Source organism: Pelecanus crispus, chromosome 8, assembly GCF_030463565.1.
Source record: "Pelecanus crispus isolate bPelCri1 chromosome 8, bPelCri1.pri, whole genome shotgun sequence".
Lineage (NCBI taxonomy): Eukaryota > Metazoa > Chordata > Aves > Pelecaniformes > Pelecanidae > Pelecanus > Pelecanus crispus.
Genome location: NC_134650.1, coordinates 18,494,673 through 18,517,006, shown reverse-complemented (window position 1 = coordinate 18,517,006; position 22,334 = coordinate 18,494,673). Strand labels below are relative to the sequence as shown.

Sequence of the window (22,334 nt, the reverse complement as noted above, 5' to 3'; positions counted from 1 at the left end):
GTGCCAGAAAAGAACGAGGAATTATATCCTGGGCGAGGAAAAACGTTATTTAAATTTAGTAATTGACAATGTTACACTGATCCATTAATCTAAAACTAGACACCTACAACTCACTGAAATTCACTAGTTTGGGTTTTCAATCCAAATATTTGAGCATTCCTATCTATATATTTTTTTATTTCAGGTTGACTTAATATAAATAACAGCATCAGAACTTTCATTACAACAGTTCATATGAATCCCTGACTAGTGGATGCCAAGGTAGCTATAAATCACACAGAATTAAAATAGCAATTTACAAATTAAGAATGCAAGAATTTAGCTCACATGCCTCTATAGCCAAAGTAGAGAGCGCTCCTAAAACCCTTAAGAGCTTTTTACTTGTATTTAAAAACCAAAGGATTAGATTTCTAAAGCTTCTTTCTGAATTTAATTGCACAAGTATAACTTTTACAGTAGTCCATCTGCCTCGAGCACAGCAGCTGTGATGGGAAGCAGAGAATGCGACTGCTGTATTTGGATAAACTCTCAAACAAAACCGTTGTCCTGGTTTCGGCTGGGATAGAGTTAATTTTCTTCCTAGTAGCAGGCATAGTGCTGTGTTTTGGATTTAGTATGAGAAGAATGTTGATAACATGCTCATGTTTTAGTTGTTGCTAAGTACTGCTGATGCTAGTCAAGGACTTTTCAGCTTCCCACGCTCTGCCAGGTGCACAAGAAGCTGGGAGGGGGCACAGCCAGGACAGCCGACCCAAACTGCCCAAAAGGCTATTCCATACCATATGACGTCATGCGCAGTATATAAACTGGGGGGAGCTGGCCAGGGGGCAGCGATCGCTGCTTGGGGACTGGCTGGACGTCAGCCAGCGGGTCGTGAGCAATTGCATCACTTGTTTTTTTTTTTTTTTTCTGGGTTTTATTTCTCTCTCTCGTTGATCTCCTTTTTATTACAATTTTTATTACTATTATTATTATTATTTTATTTCAATTATTAAACTGTTCTTATCTCAACCCATGAGTTTTCTTACTTTTGCCCTTCCAATTCTCTCCCGCATCCCACTGGGCCAACAGGAGTTAAACCATGACAACTGTAAAAAGCCTCCAGTCATTAGTGGACAATATGAGAATTCACTACTTGGCACTGGAACTTTATTTGCAGAAACTGTTTGACTTGTTTATTGTGTATATTTGGTTTCCAGTGAACAAGCAGTACAGTGATTTGAGCGACTTACTGCTAGCATATCATGAAAGTAAAATTTGGTATTAACGTACATATTTGTTTCCTTGATATCTTATGCAACATTTCTCTCCGCAGTGAAATCATCCAACACTCGCTTTCTCCTAAAACTTAACAACAGAATAAAATCATGTTATTACTTTACTTAAATTATATTACATTGCCTAAATGTTACATGAGGCTACATAACAGTTTGCTGTATTTTGTAAAAAGATCTTTCCCACTGCAACATCTCACCAATTCTTGTAAATTACATATGGTGAAGTTTGTGCAATGCTTAAATAAAAGGTACACTAAGATAATGGAAGCACTATGCTTGGAATTTAGCCCCAGTCTTAAAAATCACTATATTCCTAAAAGCAAACTGTGTTGGATTATTAAAAATCCCATCGAATATTTCCCATGTTTTGCATAAATTTCTCCTCTTATCCCTATTCTATACTATTCTAGCAGCTGGTTTCAGATTTAGCATAAGTTATTAAAAATACAGGAAAGATATTTTACATACAGGTACATCTCATGAGTGAGTTTTGAAATTCAGGACTTAATATCTGCTACTAGTCCAGCACTATTCATTGCATCTACCAAATTTGGGCTTGAACTATTCTGGGATGATTTGGGTAGGAGCATTCACTTTTGTAAGGAAGTCCACCACACAGATTATTTGGCTAAGAAACAGCGAAAACATCCTTAACACTGTAGAAACCTAGAGTGAGAAGTCCTGGCTAAAATGCATAGAAGTTAAACGTACATAATTTGAACAAACTATATATGGCATACACTCACCTATATGTCCTATCTCCGGAAGACATAATGAACGTAAATTTGTAACAGAAAGGTTACCAACAAAACTCTATCAAAGTAACTTACATTTTGACATACAAATATTGAAGTAACAAGATTAGTCTTGGCCTATGTGATTGCTAGTCATACGTGAAGCTGTCTGCTCACACGGGTGAAGTGCAAGCCTTAGTTTTCACTTTTACTGTTTTTATATTTTCCTACTGCAGCTCTAGTACATCACATGTTCATTAGCAATGCATTGTTACATGTCTTTCCTATACCCTGTTGTGCTACCAGTCAACACGTCATAGCACATGGGTGCTATTGCAGGAAAGAGGAAACCATACACTGCACAACCCTTGAGTAAAAAAACACCATTAAACAGCCTGGGTGTGACTGTCTAGCTTAAATGAATCACCCATGTGCAGGCTTGAGCACAATCTTACGAATGCCCCATCCTGGTACTCAATGCAGGAGATGCATCCATAATCTGCATTTGGAGTGACAATTCATTAACACTTAAAATTTCACTAATAATACTGTTTTTATAGAATAAATGCAGAGAACTTGAAAGTGGTCAATGCTCATTACACCTTAACCTGTGAATAAAATGTCTCTGTGGCAAACTTTCTCATAATTGAAGTGCCACCTGTGATAAATGGGTCGAAGCTTTATTTTTTGGGGCACAAAAAGGATTAGTGGTTATATTAGACTTGAAAAAGACTAAAATACTTGCAAGTAAAATTTTGATAACAGCTGGCTGCATAATAAAATACGTTCTTTTAGTTTCCTCCAGTCTTCCTAATGTAATACATGGATGTTATGACTAGATTATTTTCCTAACTGTTTTTCAGAAATGTAAGTTTTAGTGGTCACTCAAAATGTTTAATATCTGTTTTTTCATGATGAGCTGTGGACAAACAGGACAAACCACAGCTTTACAGGCCAGTCTCCTTCATGCAAACTGAGTAGAACACTTTACACGTACGTGCAGCCAATTTCAGTCTTGATTCCCAAATAATTGATACTGCATGGGAAAGATATTTCCTCTCCCCTGAAAAGGTTCCATTTGCATCAACCACATTTTAAAATAAATTTATTTTTCCTTCACCAAGAGTTGTACTCAAATCTGAACACTTTGAAATAAGCAACTCCAAAAAAAAAAAAAAATATTCTGAGTTTTGTTTGAACCTCAACTTGTCTCCAAATTAAGAACTCACACTTGTATTCTTCAGTTTTGTGATATTTCATCCATAACAAGGTTTAATAGACATTTTCAAACCTGAAGATTTACATTTTAAGATCTGTATTTGGGACCAGATTCAGGCCTGCCCATGAGTACTGATCACAAAGAGAAAACTACTACTCTGAATATTTTATATCCATTTTTGGTGTTTTGTATTTCATATGAAGAAAACTTTAATCACTTCAAAATTATAACACATTTTTCAGTTTCTATACAAGTGTCTCACTGCCAGTTACTGAACCACTGGAGATGAAAAGTTGTTAGCAGACAGCAGAAGGAAATTACAGTGTTTGGCAGTTTGTTCATCTACAACTTTTGTCTTTTTACTTTCAGGAAACACTTCCTGTTACTCTGCATTTGCTGGTTATTCGGTCTGGACCACTCTTCTGATGCTAAAGTATTTACAGAACTTCCCCAAATGAAACAGTCCCTTGGATATGACTGGCCTTGTATTTGCATGAACTGAAGTAATAACTACGCATCACTAACTTCTCTCACTGAAACCCACTGGATGCTGTACTTTTGCCTTGTCAGAAGTGGTTACATTTTGCTTAACTGTTTGGGAAGATTAGTTTCATTTGCAACATTAAAAAGATGGCTGAAGAAGAAAAACTCTCTCTAAAGAAAGCAATTCAGTTTGGTATTAATGGATATATTCCATCAGTAAAACAATGCATCAGAAATGAAAATGCCCCCCAAAGTTATTGTGCTTGTTGTTTAGACAACATGCAAATAAAACATATGTGACTGGTCCATCATAGAAAAAGCTGGAGCACTAATGGAGAGCTGACTGTCAAATAAGAGCCATCAGGAAAGCCATAGACTCAACCTTACCTTTAAATTAGTTAACTGTAAGCCTAACCGCCTGTTGCAATTTTGTAGTATGACAATTACGTTAGCTTCAGAACACAAGGATTTCTGCATTCCCTAGCTACAAGACATCTTTCCTTAAATTTGATATTTAATTTCTTTATCTTAGTGCTTGGTCTAATCAGCAATTCAATTTGAAAGAGCATCCCTAAAGAGAGCATGTCAGTTAAAAGTATACATAATAATAATAAGAAGAACGAAAAGCTTAACTTCTTCAGGAGTAAGGTATTTATTTGCATCTTAGGAACAATCTTAATAAACAGTTCAAATGACAAATGAAATGGGTCGCAAAGAAACACGTTACTTACAGACTTTAAATTGTGATTCAATGGCCCAGCAAAACATGAAAATGCGCCCAGTGCTATTGAAAAGGAACAGTCTGGATTCAGCTGATTTTATGAGACAGCCACACCACCGCAGGACCAAATCTCAGCAAGTTCGATTCAAGGATGATGGTGTGAACACAAAGACAGAACTGGATACTAATCCTGCCCAAGATATAGCATTCATAACTGGAAAACCAGAAATATTTAGGGATCACAATTCTTTGCTACATCAATCTCCATCTTTTCCAAGGGCTCAGAAGGGGCTTCGGAATATTGCCATACAAACATCTCCTAGCCTCAGGAAACACTTCCCCGTTTTTAAAAAGAAAAAGCTGACAGTAAGTAAATCATTAACAGAAATGCCAACTAAGCCTGCAAATTCTACCCAAGTAAATGGCAATCTTTCTGAACAAGACATTATGTCTTCAGATCTCTGTTACTTAAGAATAACTAATCATTTGGAAGATGGATTTAGGAATAGTGAGGTGGATGGTCAGTTAAATCAAAGACCATCAAAAGCACAAAGCAATGGACCCATCCACTCAGATGATTTCTCAGTATCAGAGAAGACAACTGTTTCTACACAGATGCCTGAATACATGCATGTGAGTTTTCCACAAGACAGCAATATTTCCATGGATGCACCAGACACAACCATGAATCTAAGTAATTCACTGCATTCTTCTGTCATAAATAGCAATGAAAATAATGAAAACAGCACACTGTCATCTAATTCTGAAAAAGCATATCCTTGCCTAAGCAATTCTACTAACTGCAGTGAATGTAATCCTCATTCTGAATCTTGTGAAGCAGATAAAAGTGATTCTGAGTCGCTTGTAGCCAGCAAAGATGCAAGCAGTAAGGAAACTACTCCATTATCACCTCCATCAAATCACAGTTCATCTCCTTGTTTCCTCAGAGACTATCAACAGGCAGGAGAGTACAAAACAGATTCCAGCTGTATGACACTAACAAATGACGATCACACAATAATGTCATTGACCAGCAGTAACACGTCAAAATCTATTCTGTCATGTAATACTGAAAATGAGAAAAATTCTACCCAGTCAGATGTTTCCCAGTGTAACAGCTGTTTAGAAGGATTTCACATAAAGTCTTATCTGCCAAGGAATGAAATAAAACCACAAACCAACAAAGAGATTAGCGAAATAAATCAAATTCATTTGGCACATGGCGAAATCTGTGCCCTACAAGGCAGGCTGCAGTCTGTAGAGGAATCCTTGCAGTTGAACCAGGAGAAGATTAAAGTCCTTTTGAATGTAATCCAAGACCTGGAAAAATCCAGAGCCCTCAGTGAAGGGTATGGTGCATTTTAATACTAGTAATTCATCAGAAGTGTAAAGTAGATGTTAGCGTTCTTTTAACCTTTGCTACCGAAAAAAATCTTTTTTTGCAGTATTTAAAGATGAGTTTGCAAAAACAGTATTTTATGCCCTTTTTCTGGTTGGGCCTGGGCACAGAAGCAAGTCTCTTTATAGTTTGGCTTTAGCTGACACTGCCTTTACTAAACCCAGTGTGAGACAGTTTATTAACTCCCTTTTTTATTTAGATTTATGGTGTCAGATACAAAGCCACTGACACCTAGGACTTGGCAGCCTCCATCTAGCTAAAATCTGTATGCAGTAAAACAACAAAATCCAGCAGTATAATGTACTAATGTAGTATAATAGAAACCTATGGCAAGCCAACTCTCTTTTACTAGCAAGGTCAGATATGCATTTAGTGACAAAGCAGTCCTAGTGCTGAAACAGTTTATATCAGCAAAAATGTGCTTCTGTTCAATAAATTATTACTGCCTTCATAAGCAAGCAAACGTATTAGTGGCTAAAGCACAGTATCTGCAGACATTTGTGGACCACGTTTCTAGTTACATTGCAGACCACAAACAACATAGCTGCTTACAGGGAACGCCTAAAGAACAGGAAAAGGCACAATGCCAGGTAAACTTCAAGAGCTTGAATATGTCAGGAAGATTTCACAAGAAGTGGAGGTAGGTGCTTAAGAGGGATTAAAACTGTGAACATACTGCCTGTGAAGATTGTTAGCAAGAACTCACTTCGGAATCTCAGGTTTTAGAATGGCTGCTTTCTGTACTATCATAAGAATGCATAACCTGTATTTATTTTTAGTATGCTCTCATAGCAGCTATTAGCCAAGGCTGCAAGCACTGTTTATGTAACTTATTTATGCAACTCATTTATGCATTATAAATAATACTATAATTGCAACTAATGTGTAAAGATTGGACACCTTTATAGGACAAGCTCAAAATAGAATTTTAAATATTTTTATGCTCAAAACAGGTTTTACAATATCCTAATAATGCTTTCCAAACCATTAACAGCAGCTCCTACTTATGGTAAATGCATCTGGGATACATTTTAGAATTCTGTTTTATGTAGTATATCCATCAAGTAATTTCTGTCTTTGAAAAACCCACAAATAAATCTTTCAAAGTATCAAGAGAATAAAGATTCCATTTTACTTTATTTTTTCAAGATAAAAAACATGAAGTCTATGTAATCATACATTTACTTTTATACTTAGCACAGCTAGCGTAGACACCTAGAATAATCATTTATGCGCAACTGGTTTGCACGTAAAACTGCATCCTTAATTTTAAAATCAGATCATGTGTATCAATAGTATTTACTGACTACAATTAAAGAATAAATCTGATAATCTTCCACATTTCCACAAACTCTGCAAACATCACAAAAAGAAGGCTGCATTGAGATTTTTGTGTAGGTTCAATTGCACAGGAATAGCACAGAACATGACACTGAATTGCTCATGTGACTCAGCACCAGGTCTTTGCACTTGTTCCCATGTGGACATAAAATGTTTGTGTGGCTGTGCAAAAAAACTGTCGGGATATAACTAACTGAAGCTACAGTTTCATACGCCCCAATTTTCTTACAACTTCTAAAGAAAAATAAATCTATTTTGAAGAATTCTTTCTTTCTCAAAGTATTTTATCTGGGAATTGAAATTACCTTCTTGCATTTCTGATAAATAATTCTCCAACTTACACTCCAAATACGGATTTACACTCATTTAAAAAATTAAAATAATATAAATCAAGTTAACATATAATTTTACTCTGTACAGATTACCTTTTTTATCTGGAAACATTAACTAGTGATGATCACCTGGCTGTTAGCATGAAAATACTCTGTTAGTTTCCACTGTTCCCACATAAGTTTTTATTCCATGTAACATTTTTCCCATATAATTCAGCTCCAACTATCCTCTCTCTGAGAGTTGTTCTTAGTCATTTTTCTCTAACCGAAAAGCCTGTATAATTTTCTAGCACCAACTTTGTAATAGCCTAGACACAACAGACAAAATCCATGTAGACATACTGATTACAAAAATGCAAAAACATTTATAAAACACCAAAACCCCAAATTTCAGGTTGGGGGTAGGAAAAATCCAAGTAGGTGTCAAGCTTAAGCAATCACTTGTCTATAGAATATTTCATATAACTACCACCTGACTATGGTTCTTTAGGAAGTTGCAGAAAAAAAGATACCCACTCCTTCTCCCCTGCATGTAGTTATGTATGACAGAGTGGACAAGTTTCAATTACATTTGCAAATCTGACCATTACAAAGCGTAACTTGCAGTGAAGCACAATCAGATTCTTCAGCAATATTTATAGTCCATTTCTGTTCAGTTACCATATGGTTAAAACCAAAAATTTTGCTCAATATCTTTAAGTTTCACGCTGAGATTCAATGATGAACTTCAATCCATCTTGGTAGAATCATCTAGCAGTAAAACTGAATATTGCAAGTACTTGTGGAGGTAGCAGAACGCCACATGTGAAGAACCTCCACTTTAATTCCAAAAGCAATCACAAAATTATTTTGCTAGCAACTGAACTCCCCTAATTCAAGTAAAACTTGTTAAATATAAGTGTTATGCATCCTTCAGATGTAATGAGCCACTGACCTCAAACTGTTTCTAATGCAGATCTCTCCATCATAAAAATAATTCAGCTGAAGTTGGTGTTAAGTATGAAAGTCTCTTGTTTTCTCAACACTCTAAATTTGTATACTATCAGCAGTAAAAATCTGACCTGTTTGTACTCAAGTGAGGAAACACGAAAAGGGAAAAGAATGGAAAGCATAAGGGTAGAGACCAGATCGATTCACCAAAAGCATAGATATTCAAATACTTTAAAGTGTGTTTAAAAGAAACAGTCACATGTCTAAGTGTTTTCATAACAAGTATTCATGCAACAATCAGAATCTTAACAGCATGAGGTGGGAAAGATGCAAGACAAAAAATGTAAATCAACATAGGGTTTGGGTTTTTTAAAGCAACCTTCTAATTTAGAATTTGATACTAGAATTTTTAGTAAGGATAATAGAAGTGGTGAACAGAATTACTTTTATTCATGAAAGATTCAGAGATCTGCTAACGTATCTATAAATACACATTACATGAACTACTGTCTGTTACAGGCGTAACTTCTATCACACTGGTCAAGACCTCAACAACTGCAGCACCTGCCAGAACACCGCATGTATCATTTACAGGTACTTCACTCCTTCACACAATTTTGTATTGTCTGTGTATCTCTCACAAATGTAGGATACAGTGTTTTGCTCACAGCTATAATAGTTTTCAATTACTGTTAATCCAGTTTTTAACAAAAGACCAAGTGGCACATGTGAAGTGGTTGGTTTGTTTTCCCAAAGAGAAAACAACTAGTATTGGTGTTATCTGAAAGAGGTACTGTACTTCCAAGAATTCAAATAGAAATTTCCCACTAATGTTTCACAGCATTATTATTACTAGCATGCTCTGAAAACCTTTGATGCCGTTTACTGATGATGAAATTCCCTTTGTGTGTTACATTTTTAAAGCTAGGATTTCTGTAATGAATTTAGATCTTGGGAAAGATAAACACTCAGTTCTCCAAATGCCAGTAAGCTATAGCCACAGTTCATGTTTATGTGCAAAACAAAACCAAAACTCGCACACTTCTCACTTCAGTAAATATTTATTCATTATTATTTTGAGAGAGTGCAATTTGAGTGTAAGTTACTCCAAATTTAAACTGCAGTTTATGTTAAACTCTTATGACCAAAAAACTCTGTAGTACTGTGTTCCGAAGCTGTACATGTTTCAAATGCTATGTCTATACAAACACACTATAAGAGTCTTCAGCTTGCCGGCCATTAACCAAAAAGCTAGCAGGTACAAAGTCCTGGTTATACCACACACGTAGCTTGTCCACTCAGCAAGGGATTTTATAGGGCTTCCATCAATTTATAAATACATTATCTAATCTCTGCAACCTCAGTTATGAGGCAGAAAACACACATATTCAATTATCTGATTCTATAAGATTCCCTGGGCTCTTCACAGAATATTAAGTAACACATTGCACAAATGCAGCATAATCAGAGCTGGAGCTCACACTTTGCCATTTTAGGTCCTTTCCAGTACTGCCATACACTGCAGACTTAAGAGAATGAAGATGAATGTATGGTCAAAATTTACATATGATATCTTAGGCCTCATTTTGAGAGGTAGAGAGTATGTATTCAAACAAAGTTAGTGGAGAAATTATAATACTGCAGTAATAATTATAATACTGCACTAATGTTATTCCTGTCTTTTTGCATTCCTTTTTTGTGAGGGATGCTTTACTTAAAGGACTTTGCAGCTGATGAGCTGATTACTTAAATCACAGGCACGTTTTCCTTGCTATACATATCACATTTCTGATTTGCTATACTGTTTTAAAGTTCATTTTTTTAAAAAAAAGCTTAGTGGAAAATGAACTTGCCAGTCACATATTGTGAAGATCAGGTATTTAAGTTAGACATTACACTGCAAAATTAAAGAGAAGGTGATTTGAAACGTCTCCTAGACATTTTTTATCCCTTCAAAGATATCCATATGTATTAGTATCCCAGAGGTTTTAGATATTTAAATATGTTTACATTTACAAAAATAAAGGGTAAGAGAATTTCTCTTTTAGGTTGAAAACTTTTTCTTTATTTCTAAGAATATGGCAGACCATTAGCTTTGCCAGTTTGTAAGCACTATGGCTTTAAATTTTTTTATGGATATAATGAATAGACTAGATCCACATAGAAGTGTTTTTTACACCACATTTTCTACATGAGCCAAATTTATTAAAGAGCTTAATAAGCTTTTTAGGTGAAGTCAGGGTTGGACACAGCATTGGAAGCTATTCAACATACAACTCAGTCAAGTGCTGATGTCCTAAACCTCTGGTAATGAAGTCTCAAAGTAATTGACATGTCACAAGTTAAATGCCACAACTCCTCTGAGACTAAGTTCTTAGTCTTCTCCACAGTCCACTGCATACTCCAGAAAGTTACATGACTTATCCAAAAGCACAGATTGAATCTGTATAAAAAGGAACATCCAGGACAAAACAGATTTCCTTTACTTGGTCATTGTCTCTGACCAAACAATCTTTGTGCATTTTTGTTGGACCACACAGGAACAGAAGTCACCCTCTAGAATTTATGTACAAACTACCCTTTACCGCAGGACGCCTTCTCTCTTCAGAAGAATAAACTATGATGCTTACTCTGCGTTTTTAGTTTACACAGTTTCAATACAGGAAAGATACTGAGCAACAAGCACAAGTATCTGAAGGGAAGAACAGAGGAAGTAACAAAACATTTATGTGCCTTTTTCATTTACTAGGTAGTTTATAATGATAACGGTGCCTGGAGGCTTACAGCACAATGATTAGCAGAATACATACAAGAGAACACAGTTCCTCTGAAGAGTTTCTAATTTTAAGAGACAAAATAGGAGACAGCAAGTAAACATCATAGTTTTCACTTTACAGTGATGTTCCACAAGACGTGGTTGTGAAAAAAGCATTCTGAGTAACTAATGTTTGAACTTCATAACATACTAGACAACATTCTGAAAGAAGTAATTGTTATCAGTTTTTGTTCTAGACAAACCCACGCATTTCCTGTGTTTTATATAGACTAAAAATCCATGCAGGTATTTTTTCCACTAACACAGCATCACTGTTGTCATTAATTATAGAACCAAGTGTTCCATCTTGCTCCCCGTTTTCCTGCTCTTAAAGAACCTAACTCATCGGTGATTCAAACACTGTACAAGCAGAATGCTGGGTTACTGTCACTGAATCATCTTTATCATGCACATTTTAAGCAGTCCCTGAGTCAAACAATATACTAATCTCATATCAATCCAAGTATGGATTACACTGATTGGTAAAATAATAAAGAGCTTTTCAGTCTAACAGTGACCAGGTATATAGTGGCTGCAAGTTTAGCTTTATTAACTATCCAGCAGGGTTATGTGAAATGACTTGGGACTTTCAGTCTAGATCCTGCAAGACAAATGTTTGTGTTATAATAAGCAAATGCAAGTAGCAACCCAAAACAGTTATCTCAGCATATAAAGGACAGTATTAAATGAAGACTAAATTGACCTCTTGCCTCTAGAGATGATCTCTGCAACATTAAATTAGAAACTCTGAAGAAGGGAAGAAAAAAGGAACATGAGCAGATACTATCCTTACGTATGCTACAAACCAAACATTTCATTCTTTAGCGCTCGTGATCTGTGACTACTGAAAAGTATCAAGTTGCAGTTTTAGCAATAAGCTGATAAAATTGAAGACACACTGATCAAATTTGTCATTTATATAACTTTCTTTTACTTCTTTTATATTTATTATGTATTTCTCCCTGTCCAGGTATCCCTCTCCAGTTCTTCTAAATTAGAATAATCCTATTGCTTTCTTTTTGCCAGCTGAGTTATTTCATTAAAAACCCCAAAACATATTAATTATAAGGGAAACAAGCTTCTAGTTAATTTTAATGTATTATTCAACGATGTTTATGGATTTCTATGTACATACAAATACTCACAATTAATAGTGTTATAAAGATATGCATATTTACTAAACTTTACAGATTTCTTCTACTCAGTGCCCAAATCAGGTTCAGAGCCTTAATGTGACATCCCAACATCCCTCTGATGATGCCTTTTTCCTCCCAGAGAACTCGCATTATGGAAAATACAACCAGCTCCTTTCTGCTCTCCCCTTTGCCTGCTAAAACCTTCACAGCAGACATAGCTGATGCAATGCCCACTCTCCTGCCCCCAAAAGATGGTTGAAATAAAGAAAAACCACACAGCACTGCATCTTTCTCTCTTTTTTTTTTTTCTTTGTTTGTTTTTGTTTAACTGTACTGGTTGCATCAGACTGCTTAAGCACTGTCCACATTGATTCTTTTGAACCTTACATTTATTTTGGTGCACATATCTGCTCTTATCTAATTAACATCGTGGCTCTTATTTGACATCAATAACAATTATGGGTTTCAGTAGAGAAAATTATTTACATTCTGCTTTCCTGTTAACTAATACCACTTATCTCAGACTTACATACTTGCTTAATTTCATATATTTATGGTCCTAGCAGGTCTCCTAGTGGGACACATTCATATTTAACAAAGTTAAGCATGTGAGAGTTTTGAATTCATGCTAAACATATGACTGAGTTAGATTACAGTGTCAAAATCTGGCCATTGAATAAAATGCTTTGAAAGGTCATCCTAGTACATTTTCATCTTTTTCTCCCTTAATTTTTGTCCCATTGTTGTGGGGACAGCAACCTATAAAGCCTTGTGTTTTAACCAGGCTCTAATATTGAATAATGTCAAATTATTCTAATGAGGTAAGCATCTTTTCCACATGTATTTTAAAGAGGGAATTTCCCACTTACTAGCTTAAATCTCTTCATTTTTTCATAGTGTAGAATATGACTTCAGACAACAAGAAGGAAGATTTCATCAGATTTTGAAAACATTGGATCATGCAGAGCAAAATCCAGCTTCAGCTTCACCTCAGAAGCTACCATCTGATCATCCAGCTCCCGAGAAAAAGGAATTAAGAAGAAAAACAAAAAAGATGAAAAGAAAATGCTTCTGGTGGATTTGACTACCTTATGGGTCCTTTTATATTTCAAAAGACACTAGAACAGAAAGAGGTTTGAGAGCACATACCTGAAAATGTGCTATTATGAAATCACAATGCTAAAAAATGTTTAATTAGAGTATCTGAAAAATCAAAATAATTTAATTAAATTTATTTAAATCATCTCACTGAATAAAATGAAGGTACTATTTTCAAAAAGAAATTGCTTCTTTCAAAAGGAAGCTTTTTCATTTTTTCCAAGGACACTTTCATACGCTTTGTAAAGATTTTTTTTTTTTCAACTTTCCAAAAATAACAAGGTTTAAATCTCTAAAAAACAATGGTAGACAAAGCTAAGGGTGTCACACATTATTCATTTCCTATTTATAAGCAACATGGACTAAAAGGAAAGAAATTCATTGATCTTGAAACAAACCACATAATGAAGAACAAATTCAGGGGAATCTACATCGTTCAAACAAATCTCTCCTCAAAGGAGACACAATTACAATTATTTTACATCCTCACTGAAATATTTTTGTTGCTGTCATCTAATATTTAACAACACAAAAATAATTTCAGGTTAAGTTTTACTCTATCCTTTTATTGGTTCAATTTAAAAAGCAACCATTTAGAGGTTTCAGGCACTTAATAGGCTTCTCTGAAAAGAATAACGGAATCATAAAACAAAAGAATATCTCAGTAATTCTAGTCTTAACCCCCTACTCAAGCAAGGTCCAATTAGGTGAATTTGAGTTTTGAGCACCTTCAAAGACAAGAATCCATAATCCCTTGGGGCAAGGTGTTCCAAATTTTTTTCCTGACATGTAATCTGAATTTCCTATGTTCTAACTTGTGTCCATTACATCTTGCCCTATCCATATACACCTTCGAGAAGAATTAGACAGATAATAAGACTGCTCTCCTAAGCCTTCACTTCTTAAAGACTGAACAAACCCAATTTTCACTGCCTCTCTTCACATCTTATGTGCTGCAGGCCACAGTCATCTTGGAGGCCTCCCTCCAGTAAGTTGATGTCTTTCATCTACCTGGAAGCCTGAAACTGGACATAATGCCTCAGATGTCATCATGCAATTGCTGAATAGAGGGGAATAATCACTTGCTAAACCACTTGCCCAATTTGTCCATTTCAGACCTGTATCACTATACCAAAATATCCCAAGATGTGGTTTTTTCACCTTAAGATACAAGTTGATAGATGATACAAAATTGATCATAAAAATAATATTTAATGAATTTATCCGTATTATATAAAAAATTATATATGCTGAAAAGATTTTGTCAGATGTCAATGCAGCTATTTCTTTCCTTCGGAAATAGTCGTTACCAGGTAGCCCGGGGTATGCCAGTGTAACCTAATTTAGGGTTGAGGATATCATTATTTTGCTCATGAAAACATGGTAACCTTCCATATTGGGGGCAGAGGGGAAAAGCTTTTCTGAAGCAAGTTTAAAGGGCACACTGGAAAGCCCAGATAATGTATTTTATGTTTAGTGGAATGTAATGCAGATCTTTTCTTAGAAGTGATTCTGGTTAATTAGTTCAAATGGTGCCAGGGTATTTAATAGATTAATCCCTGGATTCTATTTTTCTAAATCATATTGTATTAATTGTGCAATGTTAGTTAAAAATGTCTGTACACTTTTTGTACACTTCTGTGTTCCTTGAATTCTTAGGGTTAATTACACATCTGAAAACACATTAAAAACAATTTTACACAGAAGAATTTTGTCTGGAAGAACTAAGTTTTTTGATAAAACTAGTCTTCATTTAGAAGAGAGTATGCTATGTGACATGGCTTAATTTATCAAAATTCTAAAGCACTGGCAGTTTTAAAAAACATTTCCATGTTGAGTTCAGTCAGTACAGAGATGATAGGCACAAATTTATCATTATTTTAGAGGTTTTTCAGAAGAGAAGCCTTACATGAATTTTTACTAGCAAAAAAGTTGCCTTTAGTGAGACAGAAAAGCTCTTCAATAATAATTTGTGGCTATAACAGAGGTAAGAACTAAATTATTACATCAGAACATGTCATTATATTGCACTCAAATACATGTACTGCTTATGCTAGTATGCCAACAGCATTCCTATTTTGCATTAGTCTCTATAATTGATATAATCAAGGATTTATTAGTGAGTAAATGTTTCTTGTGTATTAAAATAACATTTTAAGATTAATATCCTCTGTGGTAAAGGTATAATAATAAGCAATACCAACAAGCATAACACTAGCAAAAGCAGTAAGTTTTTTTTCTGTAGTGAACTGTTTTTCAATAATTTGTTAGTATATGAAAGCAATCTTTCTGTCTTTCCTTTTGTTAATAAGCACAAAAAAGCTCATTTTAAGCTGTCTGATTTTGGTTTTGCATACGATACCTTCAATATATTTTCAAAGGATCCAGATTATTCAATTTAAACAAACCACGGTATTTTGGTTCACCACATAGCACCAATCAATTCCTGGGGTCAGTAAAACTATGCAAGAACAGAAATACTCTATTTAGTTTAAGGAATTCCAACCAAAGATAGTTGTAAGTAAGGCTCTAAGTCTTTCTTATGACCTAACAAACATCAATACTTCTAAAAAACTGAAATATACTGATTTAAATGGTTACAGATTTTATATTTTAATGTCTGATCTTGATGGAATGCAGAACTGTAGACAATTTTTAATCCTTCATCTCCCAGTCAAAATTAGCCTTTGTTTTCCATATTCCTCAGTCAGTTGTTTTTCCAGTAGTCTCTCAGTCAGTAAAGTATGGATTATCCATACATGGATATGAAATTCTTTTTCTAAGATATGCACACACAGCAGTAGGGAAACACTTAAGGCGTCTAGCCCAGCCGACTGTCAGCTCCCAATGCTGCAATTTAAGAACATTCACTTGTCTTTCAGCCTACCCTCTGTTCAGTGTTTTCAAATTCACCCCCTTCAAGACATCGGTAACTCCTCGGAAGAAAATACAAAATTACAGTGCTGCTAAAGCACTGTCCTTCAGAAAGGTTGATCCTAGAGTTCTCTACTTCAGGACTTCAGTACAACAAAGGAGATTTTTTTGAGTCAGCAGTAGTAGCAACAGCCAGGCAAGTTCTAAAATATATATTTAAGAGCCAAACAAAAGGGTTATCCGAAATACAGACAGAACTCCCTCATTCTTCTTGTAGAGGCTCTGACTACTATGAACAAAAAACGTGCAAGAATTTAACTGAAAACAAAGTAAAAGTATGCCAGAAGTAAATTACTCCTACAAAAGAATAACATCATTAGTTTCTCAATAAAACCACACCTAATAAATGCAAGAAGTTATTATACCTGGTCTTCTCCTCAGTACATCGCACACAATAGGCTTTCTACATAAAATTTTAAAGACAACATTGGACCAAAAGGTTATTTGTTAACACTAAAAGGTAAAAGTGGGAAAGTGTCAGTCATGGTATGCCTCAGCTACAGCAAGAGGGTAAGACTGCTTAGTTGCTGTATGTTTTGTTTAGATTTAACATACAAATTTCTATATCCTAACAACACAAAATACCTAAAAATGAATAGCTTTGTAACACATAATTGGAGAATCCAAACTATGTGAAAATATAATATGTAAGCATTGCTTTATGTTTTATTATTTAATATTTTTTAAATATTTCCATAAATAATTATTAATTCATATAGGAAATAAAAAAATTACCAGATACACACTATGCAATTTCTGATGTCAAGACTGGAAAAGCAATAGAAGTTAGTAGATTGTTAGAAGGTACTGGCTATAAAAATTTCTCTGATTTAGAACATTATGGTGTAATGCCTAAAACCAGCTCCCAGAGTGGGAAATAAAAGTTAGAAATACATACAAACATGCTCCTAAATAAAATTTAAAAAAAAAACCCCACAAACCAACAACGAAAACCCCAAACCCACAGCTACTTGACAGCACTTGCAAACAAAATATTGTAGGCTTCTCTGAAAGACATATTTAAATGACAACTACAATATGCTATTTGTAAAACATTGCACAGAACATGTCATATTCCAAAAATGCTGTATTTGAAATTGCTGTTTTATGGAGTCAACCTAATTTTCTTTAAAAATTCAGAATGTATGAATGAAATACTGATTTTTCTCTGTCATGTAACAGCAGTTCATGTAGGGCTTTTTATAGTTTTGTGCACTATAGCTCTTTTGAAAAAGCCACAATACTTCGTAATTATGCTAGCTTAGATACAAAACATCTTCCTAGTGAAATGTATTATCTAATGTATGTTTTGTAAATTTCTAGGTTCTTTAAATGTGATGTTATCTTTTGCAATAAAATGAGATATTTTTATTAGGTTTCAGAAGTCAATAACAAGTAACATTTAGATTACAAAGGAAGTGAACAATTGTTCTTTGGAAAAGGAAAATTAATGGGAAATTAATAAATAGGTCTTTCAAGGAATCATTCTGCAGCTTTTCTAGGTAGAGAAAGGATTTCAATTTGAATTGGAATACTGAATAAAATGCTGTGACTTTTGGCTTGACCATGTCTATATTTGAATATATCACAAAATTGTAGAATGCTTTGGGTTGGAAGGGACCTTTAGAGGTCATCTAGCCCAACCCCCCTGCAGGGAGCAGGGACAGCTTTAACCAGATCAGGTTGCTCAGAGCCCCATCCAACCTGACCTTGAATGTTGCCAGGGATGGGGCCTCTACCACCTCTCTGGGCAACCTGTGCCAGTGTGGCAACCTTCACCACCCTCACTGTAAAAAATTTCTTCCTTATATCCTGTCTAAATCTATTCTTTAGTTTAAATCCATTATTCCTTGTCCTGTCACAACAGGCCCTGCTAAAAAGATTCTCCCCATCTTTCCTATAGGCCCCCTTTAAGTACTGGAAGGCCGCAATAAGGTCTCCCTGCAGCCTTCTCTTCTCCAGGCTGAACAACCCCAACTCTCTCAGCCTGTCCTCATAGGAGAGGTGCTCCAGCCCTCAGATCATTTTTGTGGCCCTCCTCTGGACCCTCTCCAGCAGGTCCATGTCCTTCTTGTGCTGAGGGCCCCAGAGCTGGATGCAGTACTGCAGGTGAGGTCTCACCAGAGCAGAGTAGAGGGGCAGAATCACCTCCCCCTCAACCTGCTGGCCACGCTTCTTTTGATGCAGCACAGGATACGGTTGGCTTTCTGGGCTGCAAGTACACATTGTTGGCTCATGTCCAGCTTTTCATCCACCAATATCATATATATCATATACATAAAATATATATCATATATTATATTATATATATGATATGATATATTATATTATATATTTTTATATATAATATCTATCATATTCGCCAACCATGGCAGCTCTGTAAAATGGTTTCTCTGGTCATTATTTCCCCAGAGAGTATTGTTTTTTGCAAAAGTATGCTATCCAGAGTAGCTTTGTTTAACAGAGCACACTGTTTTCTTTTCAGCAAATTCTTTATTTGTACAGTATCTTATATAAATATTGTCTAAAAACTTTTCTGTGTAGCATAACTACACTCTTTTCATCATGCTAAACTGATATTGTGAACAAAATCAAGTTTGGGAGTACCAAAGGAAACCTTTAAAATGTATATGGTGGATTTATCATATCTTTCTTTACCTAACAAAGCCAATACCAAAAAAAAGTACTTCTGTATTCTACATGCTTCTGCACATTTTACTTCTATAATTATTCTAGTAGGACTTCACTGCGTCATGATGCCCTTTAACTGAACGTCTAAATTTCATAAAATATTCAAGATGAAGCTTGAATTGCCAATTTTAGACAATAAACTTGTCCCTATTTATTACAAGTTTAGAAGCACTTCCAAAACTACAGTCAAGGCTTTTTTTTTTTTTTAATAGTGAAAATAACCAAGCAGCTGTTAAAGTCTTCAACTGCCAAAACATCACAATGAAGGCAAGAGTGGCATTTAAGTAAGTCTCCTCTGCAGTAGTTGCAAAGAGCCAAATTACTTTTCCATCACAAACACCTTCTCAGCCTGACTCTTTCCAGTAATTACATGAACAAAGCTCACAGCATGCTGTTACCAGCTGAGCACAAGGCAGCACCTTCCCTTAGATTCAACTGGCACAGTAGCAAGAAAAGATAAAGGCAACTGTAAACTAAAATCCTTTTAACTCCTTGTCTGCCAACAAGCTAGAAGATTATGAAAAGGACACCTGAATATGAAAATTAACCTGCTTATTCTTGCTAGAAAGCAAAAAAACCTCAGGTAAATAAAATCCAGTACTCTATCAGGTGGAAGGAATTACAGGTCTTGTAAAATGTAATCATTGGGTTTTTCTAGTATAACATAGTATTAGCATTGATTTTCACACCATTTTCAAATTCTAGAAAATTACACAGCAAAAGACAATAAAAATACTTGTGATATTCAGAAACACAGTAACAGATTTAAGAATCTAAAGAGTAACCTTCTGTTCTCCTGGAAGTAGGTAATAGATGTAGCCCAATTTGAAGTGTTACTCATATCCACATAACATCAGCTACATAGTCTGACTGCAGGTATTCCATATGTCCCACCTGTACTTTCAGACTTCACCATACTTTTAGCAACTTTAGCTCACCTAAGCATTCTGCAGAAGGCACTAATTCCTTATGTCTGCTTGATTTTTAAAAGATTAAGCATTCAGGCTTTCAACTAGTTTGGCCCTCTCAAGAACTTTTAAAGCAAACCTGCAAATTAACCGAGTGAACTGAAGGTAGTACACAGATCATGAAACGAGCTGATTTTGCCAGTTTTTTCTGAATACAAAACCCTATTTTTTTCATTACAAACAATTACTTCACATGTCACACGTAAAAGACTACTTGATTGAGAGATCTTGCATGAGCTCTAAAAAACTGTTTTTAATTTACTGGAATTCTGCTTTGGAATAAACTCTAAAATGCCAAAAATACACATCTGCATAGGTGCTTATGAGCATTATTAGCATTCAGACATCTGCATTTCAAAATTCACACTGAATTTGATCTTTTTAGGTAAAAACAGCTGAACAAACTACAGTAGATGAGACACAAAAAAAAAAAAAAACAACAAACCAACCAAACCAAAAACCACCAAACAGATTTTCCAAGCCATTTCAGTTGAATGTAACCAGCTTGCTTCCTAATGATTTCCTAATGTTTCCTAATGATAAGGATCCTTTTTGCAGGGTTACCAGTTTCATTTTGCTTCTTCATTTACTGTTTATGGTATCCAGAAATGCTGCTTAATAGATTGATTATATCATCCGTGACACTCATATGGTGCTTTCTTTGCAAGTACAGAAAACATGTACAAACACTGTAGAGAACTGAAAGGTTCACTGGGTCTTCATTCAAAACCTCTTCCTGTCATGACCATGCATACACACCAGAGGGTTACACACAGAACAACAGCAGACTGGAGTTCTGATAAGCAGTCTAATGAGGTGATTTCTGAAACTTGCAGATCTACCACCAGGGAGTTTGAAGCAACCATTGGCAAATATCTCCTCTGAAAAACTCAGTTATTAGGAGAGTAATCATTAAGAGACACACATGGTCTGATGGGCAACGATCCAAAACTGTTATTTTGGTTTTCCAACAGAAATGAACAAGGAAACAAAGTACATTTTAAAAGACATGCAATGTACCTCTTGTGGCCAAAACAATCAAGTAAATGCTGCTCACGACTTTGCAGAATAATGTAAATCTCTAAAGACTAACAATTAATATACATCTTCTTTTAAGTGCACAGTCTGAAGGGCAAGTTCCATAATTCCTGCAAAAAACACAACTGTCTTGCATTCTCACAAATAGTCTAAATCAAGAGGAGTACTGAGGAGGTACACACTTAAATCTGAATGAATTGCAGAATCTGTCCTTGAATATAACTCTTAAACCATGGAACCTCCACAAAAATCTCAGGTGAGTGCTCCATGCCAGCGCATCCCCAGATATTTTCCCTGTGTGCATAGGGCATCATCTTTCCCAACCAGAAACAGGGCCAGGAATGGCAGCTCTTCCATAGCAACTCTAACCCACCAAAAAGTAAAGCACATGGAAAAATTGGGAGAAACAGAGCATCCTCCAATTATTTATATAAGCTATTCAGAATAGTTTGGGGTTTTTTTGTTGTTTTTTTTTTTTTTTTAGTTTTACTCAGGTACTTCCACTTTAGATTAGTAGTAACACTATTTTCAATGTGTTAAAGTGTGCCCTTTATGCAGGTTTATAAAACATTCTTCTTTTTGCAAACAGCAATTAACTTTAGATTTAGTGTTCAGTTTTTTTAAAGAATGGACAAATCTTGCAGTATTCAGCTACTCTTCAAAAGACACTACGGTGGCACAGTTGAATGAAAAAAGAGTAAAGCTTTAGACCTTTTATTATAAATCTAAAAACGTCCACAAACAAGGACTCTGCAAATTCTATATTTGCATTTTTTCAGGATAACGATAAAATGACTTTCAAAACATTAAAAATACATTAAAATACTACTCACAATTAAGGGATCATCTCGTCCCATTGTAATAACGGTTCTGTTCACTGTGCGTAATAACTGTACCATTATTTCTTGAATATGGTGATAAGTTGATGCCTGTAAATGAAAAAAAAAAGAAAAAAATACAACAGTTTGGGTATTAAATCCATATCTCTTGTAAAAGAACGAACCAATTATTCCCTTGTTGACAGTTCAAGTCATGTAATATAACCACCCTACTGAAAGAATGACACTAATTCTTCTTGCTCATGCTCCTCCTTAGTTCAGCAATTTCAGTGGAATACTCATTTCAAGTGGCACAGTCCAATTTTAGCCCTACCTATCACATAACTGTTTTTTGTTTCACAAAGTCACTTCCTATCCCTCACTCAAGGTGCTCGTGTTT

General features: G+C 35.2%; 2 protein-coding genes across 2 annotated transcripts in view; one reads left to right on the top strand and one right to left on the bottom strand.

The window, feature by feature from the left end:
* Nucleotides 1-22,334, bottom strand: part of DOCK2 (dedicator of cytokinesis 2) — a 205,208-nt gene that overhangs the window by 104,946 nt on the left and 77,928 nt on the right. Inside the window, exon 27 of the mRNA XM_075715815.1 lies at nucleotides 21,950-22,045. Within this exon, the coding sequence (XP_075571930.1) occupies nucleotides 21,950-22,045 (96 nt within the window). The remainder of the gene's footprint in view (nucleotides 1-21,949; nucleotides 22,046-22,334) is intronic.
* Nucleotides 4,405-13,471, top strand: INSYN2B (inhibitory synaptic factor family member 2B). The gene is made up of 3 exons (XM_009493018.2): nucleotides 4,405-5,783; nucleotides 8,956-9,030; nucleotides 13,285-13,471. The coding sequence occupies exons 1-3, from the start codon at nucleotides 4,405-4,407 to the stop codon at nucleotides 13,469-13,471; spliced, it is 1,641 nt and encodes a 546-aa protein (XP_009491293.2).